Below are 22,725 nucleotides of genomic sequence, written 5' to 3'. Positions count from 1 at the left end.
TCCTCTCCAACAGCCTCCATGCACGTAACCCTGGGCCAGCGTGTCAGGCTTGGGTAGCGGTTAGGTGCAAGTCCAGGAAGGATTATGAATATGACATGTTTTGTAAGGAAGTGAGATGTCCCTTATGGCTAATTACTCCATAGCAACTGAAGAATCCTGCACAGAGAAAGGTGTGTGGGGAACGGTGAGGCACAAATAGTACAAAGAAAGTTCTAATCTTCAGATGCTAATTAGCGAGATAATATTTATATTTTTTCCATCGCAGATTCACACTGGTGACTCAAATGTTCAGAGCAGCGATGGCAAGCTTTAAGATCTATTTGGTAATGATGTCACCCTAAACATTGGTGTCTTATATGTTTTGGCTGGCAACCTCCTTTTATACTTGTGGCCTCTTGTGTAAGAACTGCAGTTCAAGTGAAAAATAATTGCCCCCACAAAGGCTGTTTTCATCTGAATAATATTTCGAGATGTAATGAGGTAAAACTACATCGTATTTCACAAAAAAACGCTAAGATCAGAGAGAAGTCAGAAAAAGAAACACCCTTCTGGTGTCCTGATACACAAAGTTGGGAAACAAACGACAACCTCCACGGTTGAAAAAGAAATCCAACATGGAAGTGCTGAAAGCTGCAGTTCCTTGAATGACCACTAGAGGTTGGCTCCAAAAAAACTAAAATCCCCATAGACTCCCATGTTAAAATGCTCAACTTTACAGCAGAAATAAACATGCTTACAGCCTGGTATAAAACAAACTATATACATAGCTAATTAACCCCTTCATGGCAACTGTACAGGGAGGGAATTTTTATAAAAGTTGCCTATTTAAATTTAAATAGTTATGCTTAAAGTTATGCATAATTGAGGGCGTGCCGCTTTGAGTGACAGGAGTAGTAAGAGTAAAGCTTCAAAACGGCTCTTCAGAAACCTATGAGTGATGTCACGGAGGCTACTTCCGTCTTTATTTATGGTTAGAAACTGCTGTACTAAAATAATAATGAAATAAATGAATATGGGAATGTGTAGGTGCTCATTTTTAATATTTATGTGCTGAAAATCAGATTAAAAAGCCTTATTGCCATCTTTCAGATGGATTTTTAAAATACCAGAAAGGACTTGACATCGGTTTAAAAGCTTTCGTTAATGTTTAGGCTGAATTGCTTTTGTATTACATCAATCGAAGCTAAATGAATATTTATGGCTCTTCACAACAAAAGGCTGAGAACACTTCACAGCTCAGGACAAATTGTTCGTTTGGCAGATGTCAGCCCCACAGTGTTGTAGATTAATTTGTGTTTCATTTAAAGCTGACCCGGGCAGAAATGGTCTCATCGAGTTTAAGGTGAATTCATCCAGCTTTACATTTTGCTGACAAATGACTAAAGCTTTCAAAGGCAGCCAAGTTGAAATATCTGACGAGGGCAGACCAAAGCAATGTGATTCAGAACTGTCAAATCACTGTTGTACAATGTTATTTCGCTGCTCTGACTCTGAAAAAGGCTGTCGTTAATGTCAGTGTTTGTCAACCCCTACACTGTTGCCGTGGTGTCTGAAAAAGTCGCCAAGAGCAGAAGAATACAACATTTCTACCGGCATCGCAGGATGATGCATATTTGCAAAAGTTTGGCATGGCACTTTGAAGTGGAAACAATATCTCATTTGGTTGCATTTCAGCTGCAGAGACAGATTCGTACAGCCAGGGCAGCAGAGACAGAAGTACTGACAGGAGAAGGACACAGTCTCACAGCAGGAGCTGAGCTGAGCTGCAGCCAAACCTACAGGAGGAAGAAGTAGGCCAGCAGCCAGTGGTAAGCAGAGCAGGGAAGAATAGGTTTAAACTCATCCTGTGTCACTCCTGATCCTCTCCCCTGTCCTCTTTAGCTGCTAATTTTCTTGACTGCCTTCCTTCTCCGCTGTTGATGTGTCATGTGTAATTTGAGCACAGCCTCAGGCAAAGGTTCTTCCCTCTTCCCTGTTAGCGCCTTTCTAAATCGCAGCGAGCGAGGAAGCGGCGCGACAAAAGGCCAGCCTCGTCCTTTGAGGGTTGCCAGCGAAAGGACAGGCCATTTAAAGTGTCCTCAAATTCACTTGCCCTCCAGCGTCGGGTCCGGCTGCACCGAGCCAAACAGGGTCTGCGACACAGCGGACCAGTGAGGTGTGTTGATAGAAAGTCATAGCGTGACATAGAGAAATACCTGTGTGTTCAAACATGATCAACAGTGTGGAGACGCAGAATTACATTTTACAAGTGCAATGTTGTGGCTCATTGCTTAGTACATTATTAGTTGTTACAATATTTATTTCACTAGATAAATATTGAAGCTATTGATAACAATGTCATTATACGATGACAATCGCGGGGGTGAACCAGTACAGTGCAGGAGCGTCCTTCAGGGAACTGAAGAGTTACAATCCTTAAAGTATCTTGCTTTTTTAACTAAAACTGTCAAATAAATGTAGTGGAGTAGAAAGTGCAATATTTCCCTCTGGAATGTAGTGGAGTTGTAGTATAAAGTAACATGAAATGGAAATACTCAAGGTAAGTACAAGTAAAAGGACAGTACTTACAGTAAATATACTTAACTACTTATACATTTACTTAGTGAAAACAAAGTGAAACCATAAACTCTTTATCCATGTCTGTACTAATCCTCCACTGAGTCACTGCTCATGACTGAGCACCAGTGTTTGCTAAAATAAGTTAATATATGACATTTTAGAGAGGTGAGCAAACGTTCAACTAACGTTGAAATCACATCATGAGATTCTTCCAGGCATCAATATGGGAAATATAATGTAATATTAACAATTACACCTAAGAGCTAAGAGATATATAAATGTTTCAATCACCTGGACCTGTTGTACTTATTATATTTATTTTTTAATAATTTCCCAAACAGGTTCCATTTCTTTGCGTCTGTGCACAAAGTCTTGTCCCCTTTTCGATAGTTTCTAGATCCGCCCCTGCAACAGCAGGGAAATAGTAGCTCAAATCCATCACCCTCTTTGCCTTGTACACACCAAAGTCTCTCACTCACACACACACTCACACACACACACATACAAACACTGTACACACTCTCACTGTACACACACTAAACCAGGAATTATAGCAGCAGGAGTCTTCAAGCGTCGGTGAAAATTTAAAATCAGTAGCGCGTAACTTGTATTTACTGTTGCTGTCTTACAGGCGTGTGTGTGTGTGTGTGTGTGTGTGTGTGTGTGTGTGTGTGTGTTGTGTGTGTGTGTGTGTGTGTGTGTGTGTGTGTGTGTGTGTGTGTGTGAGAACATCTATAAGCTAGACAAGATGATGGATTTCTGTGTTTGGCTCCATTGTTGGCTGAGGTGAGGGGGTTGAGAGGTAACACAGCAAGGGGAGATGTGCGGTGTAAAATGGACAAAGGTGGTTGTCTGAGAGGCTGCATGGAGAGCAATTTCAGACAGAAGCTGCTTTCAGGAGAGCCAACAAGTGTGACAAATTGTTTTTATCAGTTGACCTCCTTAAAGTAGTCCGGCTCCGTTTGCGGAGGCGGACGTTGGTGTTGTTGTTCTCAGAGCGAGCTGGGATCAAGCTGTAGCGGACAGGCGCTGTACGGAGAGGGACAGTCAGGATGATTCTGACGGCGTGTGACTGACAGAAAACTTCGGGGCAACATTTGGTAATTTTTTAAATATTAAATTATTAATCCGTCATCATTAGTTTTGAGAAAACTTTCTTTTTCTTTTCTTGTAAACATCCAGAGAGCCCCAATGCTATGCACAATGTTGTATGCATGTCTCGACAGTGTTATGTAACCTGTGGTGGTGATATCTCTGCATGGGGCCTTGCAAGTTGAGGCACTCTCCTTCAATTTTCTCCGTGTGCTCAGAGATTTAAACAGAGCAAACAGCATGTTATCACCCAGTGTTTTGCCTCTCAGGCTGCAGATAATCTCTCTAGACCGTCGCTGCACTGTAGCACAGCTGATTTTATTTGGACTTTGGCCATTGTCTGAATGAATGATGAATTATACAATAAGCACTTAGTTAGTTTTACATTATTTATTCCAAGCATTTCTATATGAATTATGAAAAATCTTGTTTATTTAGTTGCGTCTTGGCAGTTCTGCTAAATTCATATGAAATTCACACTCATTCTGAAGCATAAAGTCAAACCTATCGCTGCATCCCACGCTCATGTCAAGTACACACACATACATGTATTGTTCATGTGCTTGTCTATTCTGGCAGACTTCAAAAGCCCTCTTTCGTTTGAACCCCGCTGTCTGTTTTACTCACTTGTGGGACTTTTTGCCCTCCGTACCCCCGGGGCCCGAGCCGCAGTCGTGAGCCTGGATGATGAAGGTGTATTCCTTCTGCAACTCGCAGTCCACCAGGCCGCGGGCCCTCAGCTGGCCCTCGCCAGACGTACCGTTCAGCACCACTGCTTTGAACGGAGCCTCCAGCCCGTGGATGTTGAACGCACAGATCTCCCCTACAAACCAGGAAGAAGGGGGGGGGGGTTAATCACAGTCAGCCAGGTGAAATCCAGGTAGAGAATGAATGATGCGTGTGTGTGTGTGTGTGTGTGTGTGTGTGTGTGTGTGTGTAAATTAGGGTTAAGTGCATGCTACATTTGAGTTTTATAAGAGAAGACAGAATTACTACAGTGAACCCCGTTTACCTGACGTGTTAAAAGCAGAAAACTGGTTTGCACAAAAAAAAAAAAACCTTTTACATTGACATTTGATTTGACTGTTCTTTTGTAACGCAGAAGAGCAACAAGTTGGTGGTTTAGCTGATGCCTTCCTCAGTGTTCACACTCAGTCTGTCACAGTCTGACAGTCTTCATACAGAAACAAAGTTGAAATAATTAGCTCAGGTGGCCATAACATTAATTCATTTATTTTAATATGCGTTTCTCTGAGGATATCATTAAGAGAAACATTTGAGATGGGATGACAGAATGGAGAAAAACATGTCTGGATGCGGCAGCCGCTCCCACTCCATATCTCCATTAGAACAACTGTCACAGGAAAGGAGCACGCAGAGCAGATTACAAGGAAACTGGGTGGTTTTACATTGGGATGTCAGAGATTTGGAATTTGAAATCCTTCTCTCTTTCTTTCTTGGATTTTCCCCAGTATGTCTAACTCATTGTAACGCCACACATTCCCCTCCTTATAATCTACTCTGTGTGTGCTCTGTGTCTTTGACAGTATCTCATTTATTCAGCTGCGTGACCCTGACACTTCGTATCGGTTTAAAAGAGGCCGGACGGTGACGATCACCGAGCCCGTGCACTGAGGGAGGCATCAGCCGTAATGTTCGGGCTTGTTTCTGCATCACAGGACGTGAACACAGGTGTGAACTTCAAAACTTCAAACTTTCTTTAACTTTAATTTACTGTTGCTCGGGACATCTGGGATTGAAAAACAAGCATTTTTAATTTGTAAAGATCTGCAGCCGCTTAGATGAGGGAAACATTGAGAAGGTGATGTATCCTGGATGAGAGCTGAACTGTCATGAATAGGCGTTCGCAGAGTTCCCCCTCTGTTCAGTCACCTTGGGTAATTACCACTTCAGAGCAGTGGTTCCAAACCAGTGGGCCGGGATCACCGCTGGGCCCCAGTGGGCCGACAAATTGTTGGCACAACAGCACAATTCTGGTGGAAAGATGTTACTATATAAAAATATAAAAATATAAATAATGTATTTAAATGTTTTGAAATGAAATGATGTTTGACACAACACAACAAAATATTTGAGAAACTTACATTATCATTATTTTTTTCTCACGATAGCAGGTTTTGTGTTTGGACCACGTCGTTTACCTGTCTGCTAACTCAGTGTGATTGCTCACTGACAGACTACATGCATGAATATCAAAATGTAACGCTGGTTAGCAACAGGACGAATTAAAAGGAAAGAGAGTCAAGAGACGGACGGTGAATCGACAAGTGATCTCTCAATCCTGAATGTCACTGTCATTCGAATAAAAAGCGCTGTGAGAACATGTTGTATTGTTACGGGTGAGGGGGAGGGCCGCCGACAGATTTTGAAGTGGGCCATGAGTTGGAAAAGGTTGGGAACCGCTGCTTATATAAAAAAAGATATAGACAGAACACTTGACTTTCCTAAACAGATCAAGCTTACTGTGTAATTGCTCTTTTGAAAAAACACCAAGGACATTCCTGCTGTTTGCACCCTCCACCCCACCCCCACCCACCCAACCCCATCACCCACTAACATGTCGACTTTCTCTGTAGCTCACCCCCAAAACAACACACAGCACAATTGAGTTACATGAAGCTCAAAATGCGGCAGCTCAAAGTCACCCTCGTGGAGAGATACATAGGAGGAAAATCCATTTAAATCTAGAGTGAGCAGCTGACAAGAGCCAAAACAAAAGAGATCAGAGGCGGCTGACATTTATCAGCAGGCCGTGTGAGGAAGTGGTCCGTTGGTTGGTGTGAGAAGTTTGTTTTTTTTTTTCTTGGAGAGCTGTCCTTCCCCTCACGCTTCCACTAGTGGGATTTGAGGAAATCACTTAACGCATCGGGCTCACACTCTGACCTGTGACGGCTAATTGCACTGATATCACTTAAACTAACAGCAAAGACTAAATTGGATTCCCAAGCAGCTTTGTGTGTTCGTTGCTCCTGGCAAGTTCTGATAACAGCAACTTTATTTTTCACTGCTTTCCCCTTTCTCTCCCCTTTTATCCTGTTTCTGTCATAATCCCCTCCACCTCAGCTCACCTCACCCCCCCCCACCCCCTCCTCACCCTCCCTTCCTGTTGTTTTGCCTACAGAGGAGCTGTAGGCAAAATGATGAAGAAAAAGTAGAAGGAGGGAAAAAGGAAGAGCAGAAAATGAGAGAATAGGGAGGGAGGTGGGGGTGTCAACGCTGTCTGCACGCCGTAAAGACTTCCCGCTCTGTATTGCCTGAACAATGACTTATCAGAGTTAAATGGGCCCCCACAATATGGAGAAGCATGGCTCGCCGGGGAGAGCAAAATCATAAAATGGCACTGAGCAAACGGTGTGCGACAGGGAGTGACAGAAGATGCAACAGTCTGGATGTGCGGCTTCTCTCAATAGTGCACCACCGTACAAAACAAGCAAATGGAAAATCCATCACCGCTGGAGCGAGAAATAAATCCAATATACACAGGCAAGTGCAGAAGCTTCCCATCAGGCTGAATATGCTGATATGCTGATGGCGCACGCCCACGATCGAGCCTGGGTGGGCCCCACCTGCTGCTGATGGTGTAATTGTAGCTGTTGGGTGGGGGGGTGGGGGGTGGGCGGGGTCAAGGTGATGGCAGGAGGAAGGCCTCCCTTTTTGTTTTAGGGACTCAAATGAACATTCAGGAGAGGATACAGGCCTGACACCCTCCTCCTCCTCTTCCTTTTTTTTTTACATCCGCTTACCGCTTCGCTCCAGACCTGATAAGTGTTTTGCCACCCGCAGAGAGGCAAAGATGTGGCTGGTGGAGGAGGGAGGGACGAGGGTGGGAGAGCTGGTCCCGGAGGCAGCGGAGGAACAGATGTTGGGCGGCTGGTACTTGGCAGAGGCAGAGAGCTCACCAACGCTCATTACTGCGCTAAACTGTTAGCTAAATATGTGTCTCCGCGTCACATTAGGCTTTTAAGAGGTAGATTTATGGTCAGAAGGAACTCTGTCTTCTTGGAGGGGGGGGCTGTTTAAAACTAATGGATGCAAATGAATGGACATGGTAGCTGCAGTGTTATTCCTTTATTAGTTTATTTGCTGGGTTATCATCACTGTTTGGCTATTTAGGATAATGAATTGTTTTTATGATCTTCAGTCGTAAAAATGGTTTTTATTGTAACTGCAACACACTAACACCCGCACACGCATATAGTTAAACTTTGATACTAACTTCCTTGACTTTTTAGACTCCCACTATTTGTCTCATTCTTTCCCCCAACCTTATTCTCCACCGCCTGTGATTACTAACTTCCCCTTCGGGCACCATTACGTTTTCATTTAATCAAGTCTAAATTAATGACTGTCTATTAGTCAGTGGGAATTTGTGCTCGGGATCTGAGCTGCTGTCCTGCTGGTGTCAGAAGTCCTGCAGCGCTCAGCCCCTCGAGGGAAGCTGGCACCTGTCCACACCAGACTATCTTTGAGGACACAGAGCTCATTATCAGTGAAGGCAGAGCCGCGTTACTGGCAACAGTAGGCTGTGTTTGCAGAGTTGGAGGAGTGTGACAAAGTATTGGGGGCCACAGCGCCTCAGGGCCCTAAGTTATTATCAAAGCTGACAGAGCATCGCTGATGAGCCGCCTGCATCCGGATATACACACAGGCTTGCTCCTGCTGAAAAGGCGCTCACGCACATAGGTTCATAGATATGCGCGGCAGCTGTTTACTGAGCGTTTGAGTGAGAAGTGAACGTGGAGATATCAGGTGGGAAAACAGTCACACCGCTGAGAGGAAGACGAGGAGGAGAAAGACATGAAGGGGGGATGAAAGGAGCAGCTGAGAAGGATGGGAACATGGCCACTGCCTTAGGGCAGCTCCGATCTCCCCTACTGGAGAGTGACCAAAGCACAGACATCAGTACACACACACACACACATTTACTCAAACTGTGCCAGTTCGGCAGCTCTAATCAGAGCTGACATGCCTTTCATCCTCCTACTGTTGGAACACACACCGGATAGACAGCAAGTAAATCAGATTACTGGATATCAGACTGTTATTGAACACATTCTGGACCAGGCAGCGGTTTGCTGGCACCAAAATGTTTGCACTCACATTAACTTAATATTTTCACCCGTCATTATTAGTAAATCAACCCTATTTGAACAAGAGTTGCTGTCTAGTTTGCAGTTTACACAGTTGTCATGATTTCACTTGCTTTTCCAATTTGGATTTGGCATCAAATTATCTCTTGTATTAGTCACCCACGTAACCTGCTAATTCTCCTTCTCATTTAAGTCGCAAAAACAGAATCACACATCCACAGGCACTCTGGGATACACGGATACACACTCACTCGCACACACACTCCAGCCCTCTCAGCTGCAGTGCAGAGATAGACTGTCAGCCTCATAACTCTGCAGAGGGCTGAAATTGAAAATGCTGTAATTATGCTCTTCATGAAATTAGCCAGCCGAGGAAAAAACACAATTGAGAAGCTGTCCATTTTGGAGATAAGGATTAATACTAATCAAGCTTGCATGTTCTGACTGGAGTGCGAGAAACTTAGAGTGGTGTTGTTCAGCGTGTGTGTGCGCGTGTGTGTGTGTGTGTGAGCGTGAGTGTGTGTCGGATGGGGGATTTTTAATTAAAGACACAGTTTCTCAACGGGGGTTCAGAGACGGAGGTGGGAGTGTGTTTGTGTGTGTGACTGTGGAGCGGGTGTGAGATGATTTACTCGACCTCGCGGTTGCCACCTCCCTACCACCTCCCATCCATCGTCTCCTCTCTGTTAATTACATTAAAGGCTCCTCTCACGGAGTTAATGACATCCCACTGTCTTGTAACAAAGTGAACACCCACCCTCTGTGTGTGTGTGTGTGTGTGTGTGTGTGTGTGTTTGAGTGAGAGAGAGACGGAGAGAGAGAGAGCGGTGTCAGAGTGTATATGCTGGAGGAGTACACGGGCTCAGGGACGCTGCTCCCCTCTCCCTTTGTGGACGGGACACGGTCACACCTGTACACAATCTGATTTTAAAACCAATAAGGTAATAGAAATGCACATGTTCATTCTTGATTGTATTATAGCCGTTCATTATTAGTTTTCTTGTACCTACCCTATAGATAAACTTCTTTTTGATTTGTTTGGACTCCTCATTTGTCTGTTTCCTTACAGTTTGACAGCTTGACAGTTGTACAACAAGCTAGCAAACTTTTTATTTTTGCAGTAAAGGCATGAGCTGTCAATCATATGTTTATGTTGATTACGCATGCTGCGTTGGACTGTGATCAAATGTGACAAATCTAATAAAAGGCACAATGCTGCAGAACAGCAGAATGGACATATAGTGTTTCTTTTAGTCTTATATTACAGTAAATATTAAAATGGTTTATAGAAGTGCTCCATTGTTTATGTATTGCACGTCCATAAAGTTGCGGTAAAGAGACATAAAACATGGTCATAATCAGTGCAGTAGATGTTGAGATATCCTTACTATAAAGTCCAATTTACAGTCTGTGAATACAGTTTGTGTACGTGGGACTCTCGGCGGCTGCATATTGTGCTTTGCACTTTTGAGAAATCCAATTGCTTTCGAAGGATTTAATTTAAATCCCTCTCTAAACTGTGTATTCTGTTTCACCTGGAAATAAGTTACACTGCAGAAGTTAAAGACGCTTTAACTTTCGTTTCATAAACACACCATAATTCATCTTATTAGCACCTCTTCGTTGGATCCTCCCTGTCTTGTATATGCACACACCTGTACACCATTCAAACAGCACGCCAGTTGGTAAAGCAAGTTGGTAAAGCAGACTTTTTCTGCTCAATTTGTGGTGTTTAAGCTCAAGCCGACATAACCCTGGTGACATCATCAGTAGTAAACTGACCATGAGGTGGAGAATAGGTGGGGTGTCCCTTTAAAGCGAGAGAGGATAGTCAATGATTTCACTTGTTTCCAAACTTACTTTTCTTCTAGATGTGAGTAATGTGAGTAACAACGGGCAGCATCGTAAAGCGAGGCGAATTAGAGCGAGAGTCTAATGCAGAGTAACACCAGTGGCAGCAGCTTTTAGGCCAAATCACCGAGCCCATGCTTCTTAATCTCCTCTCTCCAGGCATTTCACTGGACAGCGGCGTTCCGGGGTCCTGAAAGCATCAATACTATTTTGTCTTAGAGGCTTGAAAGGCCTGTTAGTCCTGCCAACTGTGTGCAATACCATATACCCACCCCCACCCCCGTATATGTCAATAAAGTTAATCACAAACCCCAGCGGGCGACGTGTCAATTACTTCGGCCTGGGAAATGGAACGGAGCCAAGTGCTCTGCTACGCAAGTGTCAAACTATCAATAACGAACTGGCATCAAACGCAGCACAAGTTTAAAACATTACAGTAAACACAAACACCTCAATTTAATCAGTTTGACTACAGCTTTCCATCTGCTCCAAACAATTCGCTCGATGCTTTCAACCTATACGGCAGCCAAGAAGATCAAGTTTCACAGCAGTGACATAAAACTGACAACATGTATTTCTTCCGAGATGATTGACTTTCCCTATTTCCTTCGTAAGTTATAAACCGCATCCATAAAGTGTTCATTGTGGGGAAATTACACGATGCAATATAAAGTGTTGGGATTTAATTATGATTTACGTTAATCTTTTGTGTCATGGCTTCGACTTTACTGCCTTTTTCTTGAAGCCGAGAGTCTTTACAACCCTCTGTAACATATCTCTATGTAATTTATAATACAGTAAGGCCACATTATTATTGTCTGTCAGCGCTGAAAAGTCCACTGTGCACAGTGACTGGATTTAGGCCATTTACAGTAAGTCTAAGCCTGGATTAATTATTTTTTCCTCATCGTCTCTTTTTCTTTTTTTTTTGCATATTGATGCTTGATAACATTTAGATTATTTACAATAATAGCTCCAGTCTAAAACTGATAATTTACTCCCTTAGTTCCCCCCCCCCAACACCCAGGCCAAAAAAAAAAAAAACACAAGCACACACTCACACTCACACAACTCTTCTTTGTCACATACAATAATAAACAGGGAACATGGTAATTTATATGTTTTGACTTCCAAACAAGGATGAGCAGAGAAAGAAACCAAGAGGGAGATAAAATGCTGCTAAACATTAACAAACTGCACAGGCGATCACATTAAACACAGGCCCAAATCAATAGTTACTATTTTCTAATTCTGTTCATGGAAATAGCCTCAGGGGAAAGCATGTGTCCTTGTCTGAGCAAGGCCAGTTAGAGTTCAATGTGTTCAAATATCCGTATCAGAGTTTATGACCCCCATTAATGCCCCTGAGGACGTTCCCTGCTCAGCTGAGCAACATGATGAAACAAAGACCACCGCCTCGCTGACACTCTCTTTGACCATGGATAAGGTTTATTAGATCTAAGGTCAGGAAAGCAGAACAAATCTAACACACACAATAGAATATACAGAGTAAGTGTAAATTTGCCTGAGAGCCACACGAAGTCTCAGAAGAGGAAATACAACTTTAACGGAATAAAAACAAATGTAGTTAAACTGTACAGAAAGTCTTTTCTTCACACAACAAACTCATGTAACCTGGTTTGCTTCAGCAATTACAGTATGTCAAGTTAACTGTATTTGTTTTGCCCATTACACAGTGTTTCAGCTGAATGACTGTATATAATCCAGTAAAGATCATACACATGAGCGTGGGCGGCTGTGTGTCAGTGTGTACATTTCAATAAGTGTCAATAAGCTGAACACACAGGTGTTTGAGTGTCACGACCAATATTTACATTGAGTTTGCCAGACTGTGTCGGATCAGCGCAGCTGGTTCACATTTAGTATTTATGAACTATAAATAAATCACCATTTCATAATTGTTTTGTTGCCCTACAACAGAAACAGAAATATACTGTGTGTTAATTGTGACTTTGGCTGTATTAAAACACATTTAACTGTTGTACGGTCGCCTCACATAGATAGACACGTGATAGACTGGTAACCTCTCTGGGGTGTAACCCACCCTTGCCCAATGTCAGCTGGCATCGGATGCAGCCCCCCCATGACCCTAAAAAGATAAGTGATATGGTTAATGAATGAATGAATGATTATACTTTAGATGCCCCAGAGAACTGGAGGAAAGTGAATGGATTTTTTCAACTAATTTCTTTCATGTCTAACTGTGATCACTCACTTTTAAATGTCGATATGGTCGATCACACAGCTGTCAATAACCTGTGTTTAATTATTTATGTTAAACAGTTTGGTCAGCTCAGCTTGGGGCATAGCTGAGGGCAGTGACTGCTTTGTTCTGACATCACAAAGTTCAGGAAGTCCTGACGGTTCGTTTTGATGCTCAGTTTCTGAATACAGGCTGTGTGCATTTCTCTGTGGAGTGAACGCTCTGATACTTTCACAGTGTAAATATACTAAACCTGCTTTATAATCAAACACCACATGGAAATCTCACTTAATACAATATGGGACCTTTAAAATGTCCTGGTAAGACCCTCACAAGTGTACAGTATTAGGATTACTGTTACTACTGTTACTGTTACAATCTATTACTCTTGGAATCACATTTCTTATCCACTAGAAGACATAACCTTGGACTGAAAAAGCAGTGAGGACGGTTGAATCTTTTCTTAAGCTGAACAGAAATAGTCACTCTCGTGGTGTCAAAGGGAACATCCAGTACACGAGATTAAATGTCCATTCATTCATTCAAAAAGGACCTCAAACCTAAATGTGCTATCTAACATCCTGGCCAATCTTACCACAAGGCATCACCTACTGCCCTCCACAAAGCCCAGTGGAAATTTAAAATTTCCAGATCTCTGTGATGAAATAATTATCCCCACTCCCCACTATGTAGTGCCACACTGGCCAAAATACGGCCTGAAATCCTGCCATTGAGCTATCGATCGTCTCATCGCATGCCGGCGGCTCCGGCATGCCGGGCCCAGCTGTTCACCATCATCACCACTGAGTGTTACAGGCTCGGCTCCAACCGCACAATGGGTATGGCTCCACTCAGCCTGCCTTAATCTGCTCATGACTCAACAAAACCTGGGCCGAGGCCAGCATCAAGAAGTACGGCTTTGTCCGGTGCAATCAGGGCTGAAATCAAACAAGAAGTGAAGAGACGAGACACAGATGGATGCTGAGCTGTGTTTTGATTTAAGTAAATGCCACAGAAAAATGGGTTTAGCAGAAAATCGGTTACAATACTTACATGAGGTCATTATAGAACTGTAGACACATCATGCCCCAGCTGACCACAACACAAAATGTATGCTAATCTTGTTTATGCTCTTTTAGGGGATTTGAGAGGGGGAAACAAGATCAAAAGGTTGATGCTGCTTCAGCATGGCCCCCATATCTCCGGTGTATTTTATATGTAAATTGCTATCAGTTACATCACCCTGCTCAAGCAGCCACAGCGACTATGAGGCAGGAACCTATCCTGTCTAGTGGAGTCTGCGGTAATGAGTGCATTAGGCTGATGGCGCAGTGAGAGTGCAGGATGGATGAGCTCGCCGTGGAGCGGTTGCTGCAGACTGTGAAAGACGACAGCCTCGGGTGACACTTCTACTACTGCTGCCGGCAGTGTTTACCTACGGGGGGGGGGGGGGGACAGGAGGAGAAAATAGGGGACGGAGGAGAGGAAAGAGGGGAGGGAGTGAGCACAGCGACGCCAGGCGTGTACAGTGTGTCAGGAAATAGCCGCAGGGGAAAAAAAAGTGTTCTTGTGTCTTTGGGACGTCCCTGGAGAGGAGTCGTGAGGAATTATTTTGTTCTTATTCCTCGGAGAACCAGTAAAGACACTGCAATCACGGCAGGCAGAAGTAACAACATGACACATGTGACAGATGAGATGATTTCTGCTTGTCAAGGAATCACCAAACTGTTCATCACCCTCTTTAAGATGTAGAATTTATTACATTAGAAAAGGTAGAAAATTTTAAACCCAAATTGGCTTCATCAGGTTCAAACAGGCTCTGGTGTGTAAACAGTCTTTGTCCAACCTGTGTGTTTGGCTCCAACAACAGGATCAGCCAGGATTATGACAAACTACTGTACAGTGGGAATTATGAAGAGCTTTCTCCAAAGCAACACTGAAAATGTCTCATTGAACCATATATATACAAAATTACAGAGAACACGATTGAAGGAACAAAGCTGTGCAAAAATATATCAACACTAAAAAAAATGTCATTCAAACCAAAGAGCACGATTCAAATAAATCTTAAACAGGTCTGAAAAGGTTTGATCTTTAAAACCCACGCTGTTCCAATCAGCCTCAGATGAGAACTCTGTTTGAGTCTATTTCTCAAAAAGAAACAAAATTAAAAGCGATAATCTCACTGGATCCCTACAATCCCCACAGTACAAACGTCTCGTGTTACAAATCCAGAGTTCGCAACTCAGCATTTATGTGTGCTATATAAACATTAAATAGATGCTTGGTAACACACTATAACGTCGCTAGAAGAAGATATGAGGACATTTTTAAGATTGTCTCGTTATCTGTTCATACGACAGCCTCCACTTATTGGTGACCACAGGAGACATTACAGATGTTATAACATTAACAACCGCTGCTTACAAGTGTCTTATTAAACATTCATGAAATGTTTATGTAGTGCTTATAAATGCTCATTGGGGGCGAGGATGGTCTCAAGCCAAAGAGGAAACAATCCTCATGACACGTGAACAAGATCATCATGTGTAAAATAAGTGGAGTGCACCTTTAATTTGGTGCTTTTTAAAATTGCATGTGAAATTAGTTTGATTTTGAGGTGATCTACAGAGAGAGAAAGACCTTCAAACAGTTCCAGGCCCATAATGTGTTAATGTCCTTTGATTATGTGCTTAACTGATTGGCTTGTAGGAGAATAACACAAAACACACTGAACCTTAGAGAGAGAGAGAGAGAGAGAGAGAGAGAGACCAGGCAGCTATTACCAGGCGAAGCTGGAACCAACACTAAAGAAGGCCTTAGACACAGATGCATGGTTACTGACATTTTCACTATTCAACTGGATGATTTTGTGGTAGCCTCAGGTTATATGTGTCATTTTATAAAATCATAGACAGGATGCTTTTCCAACACATCGTGCAAACAGTCAGATGCATGTTTGTTTCCCCCGAACACAAACTAAAAATGCTTGGAGGCAAAATGTTTTTCCAAAGCTCTCATTGGAGAGAAGTTTGCGTCGGGGCGAGTTGTGAAAAATTGACTTGACTTTTTTTTCACCCAGGTCTTTTGGCACCAGTGGGCCACCATCGCTCACTGATACTGTTCAAATTGGGCCAGGGACCTGGGAGTGTGAAGGTAGGGCAGCCTCTGCCAAAAGTGTGTGTGTGTGTGTGTGTGTGTGTGTGTGTGTGTGTGTGTGTGTGTGTGTGTGTGTGTGTGTGGGTGAGTGAGTGGGTGTGCCAGAGCCAGTGAGAATGAAAGGTGAGAGATTATGGGAGGAACAATGCACATCACAAAAACACCCTGCAGACTTGATTTCTTGCTGTCTACACTTGTTTTTCCAACAGCTGAGTGTAAGTGTGTGTATGTGTTTGTGTGTGTGAGTGTGGCAGAGAGAGAGAGAGAGAGAGAGAGAGAGAGAGAGAGAGAGAGGGGGAGAGAGATCAGGAAGGAAACAGTGACAACAGCTAGTTCTGATTTGGCTTCTTGCTGTTCCTACACCTGCCTCCGTTTTTTAAATAAAATAGTAAAGGTGTGTCTGCACTCTCTGTTCTCAGTGTCGTCGTCTTCGCTGCCTCCCATCCCAGAGAAAACCTGCACAGGCTGAAAACGCTCTGTGATTGGCCCCGGCAAACACGAGCGAGAGAACAGCTCTATCCCTTCTCTCATTTATTCCTCTCATTCGCTCTCTCATTTATTCCTGTCGTTCAGTCGCGCCATTTCTCAAATTCAGCGTCTTATTAAGTGTCTGTCATCTCTGCCATTTGTCCACGGAGCTGCGTTTCTCCATTCCTTCATTTGCCCTTCACACCACTCTTCCCTCCTCCTCCTCGGGCTTCACCGTGCTGGAGAAATACTGCTGTGCATTTCTGCTTTGAACTTGTATTTCTAAGCTTTTATGTAAGCAGGTATGTAAAGGACACGTTTGTTTTGTGTGTGTGGCTAAAATAGAGCATTTATGCCTTCCACAGTTTTCATGACAGCAAACATCCTCCCTTTCAGTTAACTCCAAAAGTCAGACCTTGATAAAATGCTGATACAATGACTTGCCGTAATACTTAAACATTAAGTACCAAAATAAAAGTAGAGACCACATTTACGATCATCTATCGCTGCTCACTGAATCACTTTGAGAAATGAGTCTTCCCAGTATCCTTTCCAAGCACTTTCTGTGTATCATAGACTCAAAATGAAAACTCGTTGAACTTGAATACCACCTGCACACTGATGTACATCAAAGCTTGTTGTGATTTTGCTGTCGCCTCCATTTCACTCCCAAATTAGCCTCATATCACTCTCTTTTCCTGTCGGCCTCCTCTCTCCTGATCCTTGCCAGTAGAGCCTGGCTGGATAATTCAGCGAAGGCCTGTGGGGCGTAGAAGTCAGACTGTACTCTCCTGATATTCAAAGCACAGCCACCGTTGAGTGAGAAGTGATTAAACCTGGCAACACAGAGAAGGCCTTTTTCCCTTACAGCTCTCAGCTGATTTGTGATTAAATCGCTTTCTCTTGATAGATCAGGGGGGGTCACATTTTTCACCATGTCACTTCTCATGTTGCTGCGGTTCCACTTTACAAGAATGTTGATTACTATTGTGAACCAGGGCTAAAGCACATTTAGGCCAAGAAAACGTGCTTAGCTTGCATGGAAAAAATATCTGTTCCAACAACAGAGACACACTTTGTCTCAGTGATTAATTTAAATATTGAGGTTGGTCTCCACGCACCATAATGTTGACTAATGTCGCACTGACAGAATCACTAATACACCGCGAGGACCTGGGCAGTTTTTCTTTGGCTGCTCACATCTATACAGATATTTAACCAATCAAACAAAGTTCAGCTTATGTAATAGATGCTACTGTTATTTTTTTTTTTGGAACCTGTGTTCTTTGTCATCAGGACAAGCTAATAATGCAATTATGATTATAATATCTATTTTTTTTCTAATTAAAAAGCCTTTCCTTGGAGGGAAGGAGAGGGCTCCTGAATGCATTGTTGGGGGGTCGGGCTGCATGCCCCCCCATTGCTCCAGTGTGGCCTCTCCCTATATATAAATATATATATATATATATACATATACACAGACTGTGTGTTTAGGGGTAGGTTGTTGTTTTTCCGCAGTACACTTAAGTAAAAGAAACAGTGATGAAGTGAGTCTAAGTCCTGAAGTAATCCTTCATATTTTCAAGCGCCATCGCACCATGCACGATAACAATGCTAAAACAAGCTTGTAGTGAATGGATTTGAACTGCAATTTTCTCACCTAGCCTATAACCACCTCACAGTGTAAGATTTCTGTTCAGTCAGACGTCTGCAGGCAGGTCACTTTCTCAGGGGGTGGCTGACTGAGTTTCCAGCGAGTTGATTCCTCTCTCGCTCTCATTCCTCTCTTTGACTCATCGCCTCTGACAGTTAACGTTTTTCAGACTCTATTTTTGAGCTCATCCTCTGTGACAGCTGTAATTCTCGGCTGTTTTGACGGATTTTCTCCCTGGTTCATTTTTGCAGGAGATGTTATGAACTTGTTTTCGCTCGTCATGAGTTTATTTTCTCTGTGGCAGTGAAATACATTACAGCAGCCTTCAGAAACTGCTGCAGGTTACACTGGGCTGATGAAACACTTTTAAGTGCTGACTGACTCTGAAAGACTCACTATAGGCAGTCAAACAACCCATAATGCAACACTCTATAAAAGAGTGTAGTTACACTTGAATTTGCTTTTTTCAAAAAAAAAAATATGTGATGTAATAAACACACAATTGTTTTGTCCTCAAATAAAAGACGAGCTACACAAACCCAATTTCCAGGGAAGAATGCTGTCAATATACCAGTTATACTGATCTGGTATCCATTCCCTCCAGACTGACAGTGAACTCATGTCCAGGGTGAGTACACCTTGTTGCTGTGTGTACTGTAATTTAGTCCTTTCAAGTAATAATCACCTATTAACGAGACAGCTCTCCGGCTTTCAGCCTTTAGTGGACCATTAAGTCCTCACAACGCAGGATGGCTCATGAGGCCACTTATTCCCATAATGCAACATTATCTCAAATCAGCTCAGGAAAGTGACCTTTATATATCACACAATTACACAGATTACACAGGTCCTGGCTGAAATACTGAGTGATGGACCATTAAACCATTATCTGGGCGTTTTTTAATCATAAAAGCTTCATAAATGTTCCTTTAAAATAACCTAATTACTTGGTGTTTCAACAACTACATCAAGAAAGCAAAAAAAATGGCTATATATATATTTATTTATATATATATATATATATATATATATATATATATTATACTACAGATCAGTCTGCATGCTTGAATCCCAGGTATGAATTCAAATTAATGGCAGTTGCAGCAAGTGAATTTAATGTGCTATTTGTAGTTTGTCTTTTCAAATATATGCAGTCTTGTGCATTAACCATCTTTATCTTCATATAAAATGCTTAGCAATTTGCATCGTCCACCTCGCTTTTAATCTATCCTGATTATTTCAATTGACAATAACAATGAACCTGCATTAATTAATTTTTGGCCACTTGGGGTCAAAACAATGCAGCTTTAACCATAATTTAATCCATTTAATCCCAATATTTTCCCAGGTATGAAAATATTCCAACCATGTGTCAATTGTAACCCTTTGAAATAATCATTATTATTAATTATTATTATTATTATTATTTTTAATGTTAAAGTAGGTGAAAATGTGTGTTTTATGGCCAGTCACAGTTGTAACCGGTGGGATTAAATGGGCTAACCACAGTTTATTTGCCATATGCACAATCTTCCCCTAAACTTTCCCTAAACACTGTTTAGTACTTAACATAGGGACACATGTGTCAAGTTGATATGTGGGTAAAAATACATGAAATTTGTTCATTATATGTCAAAGTTGAAAACAACAATGAAAGAAAATAGAAAAAAAGCAAAAAACATATTGAGGTCCCAAAGGTAACACAGGCTAATTGAGAGCAAGCAGATGTACTGTAGGAGATGAGCTTTAAATAATGTATTTCCATTCTTCACTTGTATTCCTTCCCCAACAATACCTTGATGCAAAGCAGAGACATGGACTACATTTCAGAGTGATGGTGCATGATGAGGTTTTCATTAAAGTAGCACAGCAGAGCTTGATCTCTATTCTCGACGGTGTCATATTGTACCAGAGGCTAATCAATAGCTGAGAGGCAGATGCACATATTCTTTACTCCGCTCTTTTGATACTTGGCACCGTCTTACATGACACTATTAACCTTCAGAGTCTTTTTTTGATCTTGGCCACAGCTCGTTGCTCGACACCTTCTCTCCATTTCAAGAGTCTCCTCCATCTGTCCTTCATGTCAACCAGCTCCATTCACCCGGTGAGCCTCTGCCAGCTAATTAGCTTTAGCACTTTTACAACCTTTATATTATCTTTACTGCAGCCTCTCAGTACGCCACATTAACTGCAGAGTAGGTGCTGTCAGCTGTTCTGGAAACAGCCATAGGTAAAGCTGAGCCACTCAATGTAACTACAGACAGCGATAACATCAAATAAAGCATCATTCACTCAGATAAAGTCAAGCACTAATTGCCCGCTTAAGGCTATAATCACTCATCACAAAGTCTAACATATTGCCTAATATACAGTATAATTATATATTCACTATGTGTATCAAAGAATTATGTTGGTTGCCTGTTTCACAACTGATATAAAGATATCATGTGGTAAATAAACAAAAGATATTTCTCTGTAGTATGTGTATCCTTGATGTCTAACAAAATGTGAATGAATTTCCCTCCTCAGAAAACAAAGCCAATGTTTTAAATAGTTGGAATCCTCATTGTTTTCATCCTCGCAACCTCCTTCTTCACTGCCTTTGTTTGTGCGTTCCAGCATGTTACCGCCACCAACTGTCAATCAACTGAATAGCTTAAAAAACGATGGCAGGAATATGCGTCGCTTCGCCTGCCTGCTTGCACTCGGTCGTCTTCATGTATATGCAAACACAAACAAAAACCAGCTGTCAGCAGTGTGGACGCTGAAACACTGATAGCGTGCAACTGAGTGTATAGTAGTAAAATTACTACCTTTATTACATCTGCTTTCTAGTGTTTGTAGCAACCTTCACTATTTATTCATATCCCCTATTCTACCTCTGCTGCCCATGCTGCATCTGCCTCAGCTTAGGAGCCTTGTTAAACTAACGTTGAGCTCATTTGTGTCAGAGTTTGAATGCATTGCTTTCTTTGAAGCAGTTAAAACTGGTGTTAAGTTGACCTTTAATAAAAAAAAAAAAAAAATTATGTATGCTGAAACAAATTTAAAAATGTGTCCTTGAATCAAACAGTGCTATGAATACCAGACAGCGGGTAGATAAAATTAAATTACTGTATTTGTTAAGAGAATTGTTCAATAAATAAACCTCCTAAAGTAAACATCAAAATATCTCTGGCTGTGAAATGGCGGTATGGTAAATTTCTTAAATTTTACTAAAGTAAATATCATAGCAATAATGGCGAGGGGATAAAAGGCAATATAAAGTACTCCTGTTGCAGTGCCTGGAGATATTTCCTCTGAAATCCATTCACCTCTGCGAGCTAAGATAAAGACAGCAAAGGTCATGTTATGATATCTGTGTTATTGCCTCCTCTTGCAGGTGGTAAGCTAAAAAAAAAATAAACACATCAAAATATAATACAAAAGAATAACATTAAAATAATGAAAAAAATGAAATGAAGAGCACCTATAGGCATATACAGTATGTTAAAGCCTTTGTAAGATTAGAGAAGTAAGTACTGAATGTTCTTCCTTAAACTGTGGGTTAAAATGTGTATAAACCTCCTTTAATACTAAAATGTATGGTACTAAACAGAAAGACATTCTATATTTCCATACATATATGTGACCCTCAATTAATATTAATGAGTAGAGTTTGAACATTGATTCATTAGCGTCAATCATGAGGCCCTCTAAACTATTTATGACAACAACAGCCCATGTGTCAGGAGGAGATTAATAATGCATTATTCCCTGCCTACAGCAGATGATAGACAGTGGATGGAGTCTTAGCTTCATGCTTGTTGGACGCTGCTTTGATGCCGGATCAATATTGAAAAAGATAATGAGAAATGCTTCATGCATGTCAATGCGTCTTCGCAGCAGCCATGTTGTCATATTTACTTGCTTGAAATCCATCTTTCTTTTGGAACAGATAATATTATCATAGGGATGTAAATCACAGGCCAGTCTGCACAAATGTCACTTCAATCATTTTCCTTTGAGGGTATTATCACACCAACCAATTTGGGTTTCAGATCTCTTGCCCTTCACTATCCACTCCAGCTGTATGTGTGTGTTTTCCACTCCGGCCTCTACACCCCCACGGCACAGCTCAGGAAATCTGTGCGTGCGTGTGCGCGAGTGTACGCCTTTGCCATTCACTGCGAGCTGGCTGAGCAAATTGATACTGCACTGGGATTTTTGGCGATCTGTAAGTCCGCTGTCACGGTGATGAGAGCGGCACAAAGACAGCGACGGTGCGGTAAATGTCAGCATATCTGCGAGGAGTGACACAGAATATTCCAGCCAGGCACGTGGGGGCTGTCCGCCTCGACCCAGCACACACATGACAAGGCCAAACTCGTAGATACTAGAATAATCCCCCCTCATATAGCCTGCTGAATAAGAAACAACACACACACACACACACACACACACACACACAGGTACAAGCAAGGGAGACTCAAATCCACAGACACTTAGAGGAGCTCGCAAACTTCCCAGTTTAACTGTGTGGTGCATCAGCTCAGCTCAGTCAGTCGTACCTGTCAGGAGAAGCTGTTTCAGTTTCACAGGTTGAACATTAGTTCTGAGCGAAT

At 42.1% G+C, this 22,725-nt stretch overlaps 1 protein-coding gene across 1 annotated transcript in view; it reads right to left on the bottom strand.

Annotated features, from left to right (window-relative positions):
• LOC130167535 (calsyntenin-2-like) overlaps positions 1-22,725 on the bottom strand; it is a 255,034-nt gene that overhangs the window by 109,960 nt on the left and 122,349 nt on the right. Inside the window, exon 3 of the mRNA XM_056373821.1 lies at positions 4,279-4,474. Within this exon, the coding sequence (XP_056229796.1) occupies positions 4,279-4,474 (196 nt within the window). The remainder of the gene's footprint in view (positions 1-4,278; positions 4,475-22,725) is intronic.

This window comes from Seriola aureovittata, chromosome 4, assembly GCF_021018895.1.
Source record: "Seriola aureovittata isolate HTS-2021-v1 ecotype China chromosome 4, ASM2101889v1, whole genome shotgun sequence".
Classification (NCBI taxonomy): Eukaryota; Metazoa; Chordata; class Actinopteri; order Carangiformes; family Carangidae; genus Seriola; species Seriola aureovittata.
This window is presented reverse-complemented; position numbering and strand designations above follow the sequence as displayed.